The sequence below is a fragment of the Thunnus thynnus genome, chromosome 14, assembly GCF_963924715.1.
Source record: "Thunnus thynnus chromosome 14, fThuThy2.1, whole genome shotgun sequence".
In the NCBI taxonomy this organism is placed as follows: domain Eukaryota; kingdom Metazoa; phylum Chordata; class Actinopteri; order Scombriformes; family Scombridae; genus Thunnus; species Thunnus thynnus.
In genome coordinates this window covers 13,396,061-13,407,473 of record NC_089530.1, presented here as the reverse complement: position 1 = coordinate 13,407,473, position 11,413 = coordinate 13,396,061, and the positions used below count along the sequence as shown (strand labels likewise).

At 38.9% G+C, this 11,413-nt stretch overlaps 1 protein-coding gene across 1 annotated transcript; it reads left to right on the top strand.

The window, feature by feature from the left end:
• Positions 1-262: 262 nt before the first annotated feature.
• On the top strand, positions 263-10,151 carry fam83b (family with sequence similarity 83 member B). The gene is made up of 5 exons (XM_067609925.1): positions 263-419; positions 2,847-3,320; positions 4,595-4,759; positions 5,772-5,896; positions 6,278-10,151. The coding sequence occupies exons 2-5, from the start codon at positions 2,871-2,873 to the stop codon at positions 8,280-8,282; spliced, it is 2,745 nt and encodes a 914-aa protein (XP_067466026.1). The 5' UTR covers positions 263-419; positions 2,847-2,870; the 3' UTR covers positions 8,283-10,151.
• Positions 10,152-11,413: the final 1,262 nt, after the last annotated feature.

The window sequence follows — 11,413 nt, the reverse complement described above, 5'->3', positions numbered from 1 at the left end:
AATATAGGGGGGAAATTATGCATTATTGTCTCAGTCTGTGTAAATTTCACAGCACAGGACAGAACACTTTGATGAGGTCCAGTGCAACTAACCCTAGAGTTTTCATTCAATAAAGCCTCTTTATGTCTATCATTATCTTCCTTTTCCTCAGTGTGAACTTTGTTCCTCTAGAGAGGAGGGGAGTGGCTAAAAACAGGTTTATGGCTGCCTGTGAGCAAGTTTCGAACCAGAGCATTTTGCATGTCAAAACTGGAATCCACACCCTGTCTTATCATGCTCAGACACCACCTTTTCTTTGTTTCTTCCAGCCGGTAGACTGCAGCTTTCTCAGATATTGAACATAAGCTGAATAGACATAAACCTAAGTGGGATATTCTGGGAGCAGTCAAGAGGATTTTCACAAAGTTCACACTCTTAATGTAAGTTGCAGTTGTTGTAAGATGATGGTGTTGTGACTGGCTGTGCTTTTAAAGCGTTCAGCAAGAACAAGCAGCTCTGTTTGTTAGAGGGAATATCAAACACCTCAGTTTCAAATGAACTCTCTGAACAGTGGGAGGTTTGTGATAAAAGGTGAAAGTAAAAATGTTGTTTGTCCAAGGTTATGATGTGCAGTGTGGGTTAGAATTAAATACGCTGCAACAACAATGTTTCTTTTATATTTGGACATAGCTATTGGAATAAGGCACAGCAGAGTCAATGCTGACCTCAAGTCATCTTTATCATCTAAAACTAAGTTCAACATGTAAATATAGGATTGTATAAACATAACAGCAGACAGTTCATACTGAGTTCATGCTGTATAACCTTATGAATGCAATATAATAGGGTGTATACTGGCAGTTTAGCCTGTGACAGAATCTAAGAAATAAAAATGAAAACAAAAGATGAAAGCTTGACAGTACTCAGGGTGATTCATTCGTGGGATAAATTTTCTGCACAACACCGGCAGTGAAACTCACCCTCAGAAGCATACTTTCTTTCTTACTTTGTTTACTTTTCCAAATCAGGTTAAAAGTTTTATAGTGCTTTAAAATCCCAGAGTAAACCTGTTTCTCTAAACCTGTACATATACAGAGGTTCAGGTCAGTGCTCAGTTTCAGACATGACAAAATTCATATCATTTCTACCACTAAGTGAAATGTTGAATCTTTAAATTTAATTAAAATCAGATTTTCAGGAACTAAGACAAGCTGTTTATGCCTGATTTCAAAAAGGTTTGAGGAGATTTACTATAAAATAGAATTTCTAAATGCCTGGAGGTCATTCATTTCAAATAAAAACTCTTGAATTAAGGTGTTTTACATGAAAATAGTGACATGATTTTTTTAAACCAGGTGCTGTTGCCTTGAAAATTGTCCAAAAAAGGATTCAGTTTCTTCAGCCTATAGTGTTCCTCATTAGACTTAAGGTAATATACAGAAAAAACATGTAGCTTTTGTTTTTGACAACCAAGGAAGCAACGAGCTTCATGTTCATTATTTCTACTTGTCTGTTCCAAAGCATTGTAAGTGATTTTCAGCACTAATTAGGTGAGAAAGGAGACATGCATGGAAGGATTCTTTGATAAGCTACTTTTAAAAGCTTAACTGAACTCTGACTTACACTCCTAAAAAATACTGAATCACTACCTAAAAGCGGCAGCTATTTACTCCATAAATGTCACATTTATTTTTACTAGTTTAATTTTACCTCACCTGAACTTAGAGGTGCACTACAGGTGCAATAATATAATTTCGTCATTGAGCATGCGCTGCTAGTCTTTCTTTAATACCTGCATGTGAACAAGTTCAGTATCTGAGTATGATGAGTCAGTTGTCATGATGTGGCTTGTTGAGAGTGAATCACATCACTTTTACCAGTAAAAATAACAGGTAGAATTGTGAAACTGTTAAAGGAAATGTTGTAAATGAAAATAAGCATGCATTGCTGTGTTTTTGAACCCAACATACTGGAAAACATATAAGCCTTTTCATTACTGCTGTAAAAACAATCCTAATCTAAACAAACCAAGGAACCTTTACAAAAAGGTACAGATAGTCCTGTTTAGCTACTAAAAAATAAGTAAAAAACAGACCAAACTAATTGCTAATTAACAAGCTTTTCCTAAATAATTTTGAATTAGTTGGGTTTTTTTCAGATTTTGTGCCATTTATCAGCTGACTCTAAGTTAACATGAGCCAGTACATTAAGAAAGTATTCAATATGTACATTCACAGATATCCAAACATGAGACATTGGTTCCTTAATATATGAATTAGAAGTCTGTTCTCAAGTAACTAATCAATAGTCTGTGATTGAGGGTTATTCAATAAATGCTAGTTAGCTATTCTTTAATGTGAACCTTACTATTTCCAAAGCCTATACAGTAAAACCATCAGAAACCATTACAGATTTAGTTGTTTTCAGTTGGTCTGTGTACTGATAACTGAAATACCCCTCCAGTAAAAAGAAAGTGACAGCAGGTGTGTTTAGTTTAACATTTGGATCACAGATTGTGCTGTGAAAATGAATCTGTTTCTGAATATTTGCTTTCAGATTAATTTTTAAAATGGTGTAGCTTTGAGACAATCTGAAAAAACTTAGGCAATAAGAAAGGTAAACGCATCAACACTTTGTACATATCATTAAAAAGAAGCTTGGTTCTATTTCACTAGTGATCGCAGCTTTGGGGATTTTAACAGACTCTTGATATTTACATCTTGTAAGCATCATGGTTAACAATAGGACTTTTCCATGAATTACATTACAGATTACTTTGCCTCAAGAAGCTTAACAAGAGCCAATCTTACAGCACTTTCCACTGTGTCATAATGTTTGTTTTCGTTAATTTCTATTATATATGACAGGTCCAACTGAAACAGTCTGGAGCGATGGAGTCTACACAGTTTTCCTCGCTGTCTTCCTTGAGGGGAGAGTTTAAATTTGAGGATTACATCCAACCCCACTACAAGGAGTCATATCGCCTGGCGATTGATCGCCTGGTGACCGGCGGCAGAGACAGTTACCATGAGTTCCTCAAGGGAGAACGTATTGGGAGCTTCCTCTCTGAGGAAGAGCTTCTCTTTATCACCACAAACGCAGAACAGCTCCCACCTCAAAATCACACAGAGGAAATCAATGGCCCATCAGACAGCCAGTCATCCTCAGGGACGTACTGGCCCATCCACTCGGATGTGGACACGCCAGATTTGGATTTAGGGTGGCCAGAGGTCATGCATGAAAGACTGCAGACAAATATAGATCTGCTCTTTCATCCACCGAGACAAAACAACCCCACGATCAAAGAGGTGATCAGGAAGCATATTCAGGATGCAAGACAGGTAATCAAAACTACCAGTAACAATGTGGTAAGGGAGAAACAAAAAACAGGCCTGTTATGTGGTGACAAATACGCTTCAGAACAAATTGGTTCAGACACACTGTTTCTCTGCTGTGTTTAATTTGAGAACTGTGCTTCTGCGGAGAATGTCGTAAGTACCTTTCTCCCTTAAGGCAGTTTTCCATAGATCTTTGTTGTTGTTGTGTTCAGTGGCAAGGAAAGTCTGCCAGGGTTATAAGGGACAAAATCAGGTTTTGCAACTTACTAACATGGGAAAAAAGTGTGGGAACCATATCCCGCCCTACATTACAGAGTTTTACACAATTAACGCTGCAATTATTTCTCAGATTGTGACATGATGAGTCATAAATTGGCTTTATAGCATACAGCATACACAGCATACACAGCAAAAGACTGACAGAGAAAAAAGAAAAAACAGACGCCATCTCTCTCTACAGCTCACAAAAGGCTAATGAAACCCTTCTCTCTACTCCCCATAATTACAAACAGTTCAGTGTTAAGGTAATCCAAATTAAATTAGGTAAAATATGTCATAGGATGCAACAGCTGCAATGACTCGTCTCTGCCAAAACAGCAATTTTGGATGGAAAATATTTCTTTAAATATCCATGCATGCATGATTAAGACCACGGTTCATTTGAGGGATCAACACGTTTTTAAGAGAAACAGGAAATTAAGAGGAGAAGAAATTAGTCTACACAACATGCAATATAGTCAAACATGAGTTAATTAAAGAGCTCATTACATGCAACTGGAACACATGATGTTGCTGCTTCATAAAAAAATCAGTGTTTTCAAACTGCTCATTATCCTGATTGATTTCAATTGCTGAATCACTGATCCTAAAGTGAAATTAAAGAACAGAGAGGAAAGGCTTTAACCTAATCCTCAAATACTCAAAATGCTCCAGTGGTGACAGAAATGGATCTGGAATCAATACATGATGTATTAATTATAGATACAAATATGGTTATCCACCATTTCTCTTGCCCTTTTCTGTATCAATCTCTGTTAAGTCACATTGGCTTCTCTCACTGCATTCTGCCTCCAATTTACATTAACAACTCTATTCTTCTTGCTAGCACCACTCAGGGGTTTTTAGCTGCCTGTTTTCATGTTCATAAATGTGGACTGTGAGTGTGCATTTGAATGAGTCATTCACAAGTTTCACAGGTGTAAACTGGTTCAATGCACTACCCACTCTGGTCTTTAGCACATCTAATTGATCATGATTTATTCACTTTGTCCTCACAGGTCGTTGCCATTGTGATGGACGCGTTCACTGATATAGACATATTCAAAGAAACTGTTGACGCCTCGATACGAGGAGTTCCAGTCTATGTGCTTTTGGCTGATTCCCAGTTGAAAAATTTCCTCACAATGGCTGAAAATCAAGATGTAAAAATTCAACAGCTCAGGGTAAGTGTACTATTTAAAACACACAAATGACAAATACACAGTCACATATTTTGCAATTAAAATGTTTATTGTTGTGGTTGCACCTATAACATCACAAGAAACTAACAAGATTCTGAAAATCTAAAACAATCATTTTGAAGGAATACCACTTATCACTCTTATGTCAGCATCCTAAATATGAAGCTAAAGCCAGGAGACAGTTTGCTTGGCTTAGCTTAGTTTAGCATAAAGATTTAAAGCAGGGAGACACAAGTAGCCTGGCTCTGTCAAAATGTAACAAATCTCCAGCACATAAACCATCATAAAACCAAAACTTGTAATTGTCACATTTTCTTTTTTGTGCAGATTAAACAAACCAGATGTAACATGTTTATTAGTGAGCTTTAGAAGTGCTAGAAGGTTGATTTTGTTACCTTTTGACAGAGCCAGGCTAGCTGTTTCGCCACTGCTCCCAGGCTTTACGCTAGGCTAAGCCAACAGAGACATGAGAGTGATACTGATCTTCTCATCCAACACTGGGCAAGAAAGCAAATACACATATTTCCCAAAATGTCAAACGGGGGGGGGGGGGGACAGTTGAGGGGATATAAATTGACAACTTTTTACAATTGCATCTTTGCCTATGATCATAATTTAAGATGCATAAAAATATGCATTTTTTCTACCATTTATATCATAATAAGGCTTCGCCATGAAAGCTTATTTCAGAAGCTGGTCTCTCCTGTTTATTGGGTGGAGTCAAAACAATTCATCTGGGCAGGACACGCTAAAGATTCAAACACACCTTTAAAATTCCTATTACGTGCAAATGATATGCCAACAACAATAACAACTCATTCAACATATTTCAAGTCCTCAGAATCTTGTTTATCTGCACAGTGCATCCCTTTTTTTCAGATGTTTATTTGATAATTGACATCCTGATTACCTTAGGCTGTAACATTTAACAGTGACTATCCTTTCTGACATATCTGACATATCTGACATATTCTTTTCATTGCTGTGACCACAGAACATGAGGGTGCGGACTGTGAAAGGTCAGGATTACCTCTGTCGATCAGGAGCTAAATTTCATGGTGCAATGGAGCAGAGGTTTCTTTTAGTTGACTGCCACACAGCAATCTATGGCTCATACAGGTAAATAAAAACTGAGGAGCTGTGGTTGAGATCGCTGAGGTGTACACTAAAGGCATTCATAAAGCAAACTTTCTACAAAATTGCTGTCATCATTTCCTATCGGTGTCTTGAGAAGCAGTCTGTAACTCAGTTTTGTTAATGAAGACATTTCAATGTGAGTTCTTTACAACATATCACTCTCAGACCTGGAGTGAAAAAGAAATTATAATTTTTCCATTGTGTCTGTTCTTTGTACCAACAGGAACTTCAACAAAGCAGATGTTGAGGACATTTTTAAGAGTGTTAAATAAAAGTATTAGAGAGTTAAGAGTTAAATCACACATCAGTCTGTTTCCTCCACACTGAATTAATAAATATTCATGTTATCTTGTTTGTTCACAGCTTCAGTTGGTCATTTGAAAAGATCAATCTGAGCATGGTGCAGGTCATCACAGGCCATCTGGTGAAGTCCTACGATGAGGAGTTTCGAACACTTTACGCCCGGTCGACTGTTCCAGCTGAACTGTGCCCCCCGGAGGCCTTGTTCCAACGCAATGGGCCACATGGACGCCAGATTTTGCCAAACTGTGCCCAAAAAATCGACCGAAGGGACCAGTTGAGGCACACGCTGGACACAGTCTATCGAAAGACCTGTGAGAGGAAATTAGGCGCAAGAGACGTTGAAGAGAGGCTTTTTGAGGAAGAACTTAATGAACTTGGGCCTTTGGTTGAGAATGGGATTGGTGTTCAGAACCAGTTGCCCCAGTTCCAGTCTGCAGAGACAACAAACTTCTTGAAAAGGCATAGCTATGCTGGGGAGAGACAAGATGGATGTATCCCACAGGACATCAGACCCAGAGCAAGCAACTGGAATATCTCTAGAGATGCGGGAAATGGGACAAACAACTACCCAAAAGACAATTATTTACATGTGCCACAGATCTACAGAGGTCAAAACATGCGTCAGTCTTACAATGGCAATGACAAACAAGTTCTCTCCATGCAGCAGAACATGCCAACACTGGAGAATACATCCAAGTCATTCATGCGCACATGGAGGATCGAGTCTTACCTCAAAAACCCAGATGTCCCGTTTGGAGACTCTTGTGACTATTTAGACCAGTTTGAACCACTGGACAAAGCTAGCAGCTTCATGCAAGCAAGAATGAGGTCTTCCCTCGTTTTAAGGCCCACCATACCAGAGCAAATGGAGCCAAATAGACACATAAACAACACATCCACTGGTGTTCGCACCTCAGCAGCACCAAACATTCCTTTGCACTACTCATCAATGCAGTGGAATCCAACCGCAACAGTTGAGAATAGGATAAATAATGATGAATTCATGTTGAAAAGACAAAGTTTGCAGATTTTGGATGACACTTGGAATAACACAAGCTACGGTCCAGGGAGGAACTCTTACCAGTCTGTATACTCCAACCTAGGCAGAGCTAAAGGTGGGCAGATGATTACAAACCCTGACATCCTGACAGACAGTTGGCACAAAAGGCACAGCGTGGCAGATCCAAGATCAAACTCAAGTCACATGTATGGAGCTTTTGCAAGGATGCAAGTTAACAGAGGCACAGTAGGGATCAATGCACAGAATGGAGGATATGGGTCAAATCTGAATGAGGATCAGAGATCTGTCTCTCATTATGATGTTAAGAGCATCACAGACACAAAGAACCCCACTACTCCCAGTTGGCAGGAGCCGCCATCCAGGACTGTGTCTGCAGCAGTGCTGGGTGTGAATAGCAGGGATTTGACAGTTACATCCAACAGCATGGGCTCTGAGCATTTTCTGAAGAAGAGTTCCAAGAAAATAAAATCCTTATTGAACATACCAGAGAAAAAACAGGATTCAATCAGATACACGGACACACCAAGTCTAAAGTCAGAAGGCAGTACAGACACAATAACAGCCGAGGATGAGGAGAGGCTATCAGACAGTGGAGGTAAACATCACCAAAGCACAACCAACTCAGTTAGGTCTTCCTCGGAACACCAGAGGAACCAGTTACTAGATGATCTAAAGTATTCAAAACCTCGATTTAGAACTGAGGAGCACCAACATCCACCGCAGATCTGTCCCTCCAAAATAACAACGCAGAGGAAGCCCACCGACAAAAGTGCAAGGCCTGGACTTGGCGCGAGAAGCTGGAGCAAAGACAAAGGAGCCGAGAATCACTTGTACAGTAGATTTGAGCCTCTCTACTCACTTGAAAAGAAACACCAACTGCGCTCTGCGCACAGCTTTGGGTCTCAGCAGAAAACCAAAGGCTTTCCAGAAGGTGAGGCAGCTATTGAACATAATCTCACCCGCAATGCGAGAGGGCACCATGAAAATAAGCTGGAGAAATTCATTCAGAGGATGGGAAATCTCATACACAAGAACAAGCAGTGACAACTGCTTTAGTACAATGCATGAAACATCATGTTGTCTACACAGGTCACTTATTAATGATGCACATTTGACTTGCAATGTTTATATTTGTATATTTGGTCTTTGACACTGTGTTTACTTTGAAAAATGTTTTTAGCAAACACTGTTTACATTTTGACCGCTGCTCACTTTATTGTGTACAGATGCACTGATGAATACTATTGAAAGGAGAAAATGTTTTATAAGAATGCATGCTGCAGACCTTTAAACTATATAACATAATCTTAAAATACCACCTTCAACCACTTCCTATATGTCCTCTTCCACCATTGACAAACTGAAGCAATAAATTCAAATGCTGTCAACAAATGTTGTTGATGCATTAATTAGTAGTTGTGTCAAAATGTCAGATGTAAACAATTTATTGCTGTGAGTGTAGGTGTGTACACATACCAAAGTGCTTTTGTTATTATGTTCAGAGGATTATTCTGCCTGAGTGGCATGTCAAGTTATGTCATCAGCTTGCAAGCTACCCTATTTCCTCAAATAAAAGACAGTATTCAATTAAAATACATTATATTCTGATAATGGCAGGGGGTGTGGTTGACACAAACAAACAAAGGCCTGCCCCAAAAACAGGGCAGGGAAAAACAAGGCTGAAGAAACTCCTGGTGCCAGTTATATAATGTGCATGCCAGTTAAGCATAAATACTAGTTACCTGGATGTAACTCCAGTTCTGAGTAAATGCGTAGCCCTCTAGCCGACTGTCACAGAGAGAGGAGGACATAGGAGACGCAATATTGTTTAAATACGGGGATAATGGTGCATATTTTAATAATAATGACAGCAGCAACACTACATGAGCATGGGTAACTGTGGTAAATTGGCTAAGCCTGTAGGCATATATTTATGAGCATGTTATCCGCATGCTGCAGCTAAGTGCTGCAATGCCAAAACATTCCTGGTGGAATTTAAGCACAAGAATTATTGTTCAGCACGTCAGAGTAAGCGGATTACCGGTAATGCAGTAACAAAAATTTAACAGAGCAAACAGAAGAAGATCTGAAAACAAGGAGGCTTTGCACTAAAATATGAGCAAATATACTTCTCAAACAGAGGGAATTAGAAATAAAGGCCTCTCTCTAATGTAAGTGTGCTTTCAATAAAGGGCTGGTACCCCCTGCAGTTGAGGTAAATAAAGGCCCTGGCTGCTATTTGAGGAAGTACGGTATCCACTCTACATGATGAAAATTCATACATCATCACATCCTTGTTATTTACTGTATGAGTCAAACAGGTTTTATGAATGCTAACATGGGGGCTGCTATAATGTTGTAAAATGTGTTTTGTCTACATAATATATTTTTTCTACTATTTTTCATTCTGTTTCCAGAGAAGCTAGGAGCACGCTTTTGGTAAATCTATTACAAACTGTGTGATTGGATTTTAAAACATATGAATGTGAAAGGACCCAACAGGATTAAACTGGGAAACCAGTGACAATGAATGAATGTCATCATTAAAGGCTTTGTTTTATCCTATGAAGAGTGTGCCTTGTGGCAAAATTCAATTTGTAATTTGTAATGAGAGAGCAACATGGCCTTCTGTGTAAAAAATACACACGTAAACCAGAAGAATTCCTCTCTTTGATTCATATATTATACATATTCATCACTTACAGTTAGGTAGGTAGATAGGTAAAGTAGGTATTACAGCTGAGTATTCAGAGGTATTTGAAACTTTTATGTTGCTTTCTTGCTAGTCCCACATTGCTTCCCTTTGTTTTGCCTTAGTGAGGATGTTGGGAATGTGCTGCATATTTTTAAACACATAAGGTCCACCTTCAGTGTACTTTCTCTTGATAATGTTGATAAAATGGTGATGAAAATGATAAATGATTAATGTGTTTCTTTCTATCTGCAATGAACCTCATACATTATGTTATTGAATTCTAGTAGGATTCAGCCAAAAAAATGTTTTATCACAAGATAGATTGATAAAATACAAAAATGACTACAAAAAACACTTAGGCTGTCCTCCCAATAAAAGTGAAAACATTAGTAGGCGTTCAGACCGAAAACAGCTCTGTGCTAAAACAATGCAGGGGGCTGCACTGGCGGGAGTGTGAAATACAATCCATTAAGTCCTATTTGAGTAACAGATTCATGAATTTGAAGGCTTACTGTATCATATTACATGATACTGTGAGACAGGATTTTACATATCTGGGAAGTTATCACAGCAGTCTAAACAGTGATCATGAGATAAACTGTAGAAATAATCATGTTTACACCACATACTCCTCTAGGAATGTGCACTGCAGTACCTTGCCAGATGATGTCACATTGTGTTATGGCAAAAGTCAAGCCTGGTTTATCTTTTTTGCCAGACAACCCTGCATTGGCACCCCTCATGCATCGATGGACTTCCCCCATTCAAATGAACAAGAGGGCAAAATTAGGGTAATGTCGGTCTGAACGCTGCCTTAGTTGTTTCAGCAAATTCCCAAAAATTAGTTTACGTTCAAGTGATGAAGCCCTCTTGTGGCCGTGGGAATTATGACTCTTCTCTGCTGGGAGCAAAAGAGGAAACACCGTAATTTTATTCTGGATCCATACAGTCAGCAGAAGGAGGAGGTCATGGATCATGGATGGATGGGTTGGTCAACAAAGCATCGAACTTGACCACGGGAGACCACAGTTCATTTCCTGTTTCCTGCCAACAGTCAGCGTTGATTTCTTTTAACCGTGACTCCTACGGTTGTTGCCTAACTCTTACCTTAACAAAGTCATATTTTTAACCCATAGCATGATTTTAATCATGAAAATAAACGCTCTCTGTCTGTGTTTGATAATGGCCATCAATAATATGTTTTTCTCCCATACAGTGTATCCACACAGTGTGTAGGGCACTTTCTTCATTGAAATGGCACATAATTCTACTCTGCACTTTTTCCTCTTTTTTTTGTTTACTAGAAGGGCACACAGAACCTTCAGCTCACCCCATTACAACAGCACTGCAGTACATCCTCTTTATTAAACGGGCACATCACGTTTTCTCGCTTCTGAGGGAACTATCACATTTTATAATACTGTGGGGGCATCTTAAAGGGCACTTTCACTGTATTTTTTTCTTCCTCTTGGGCACCAGA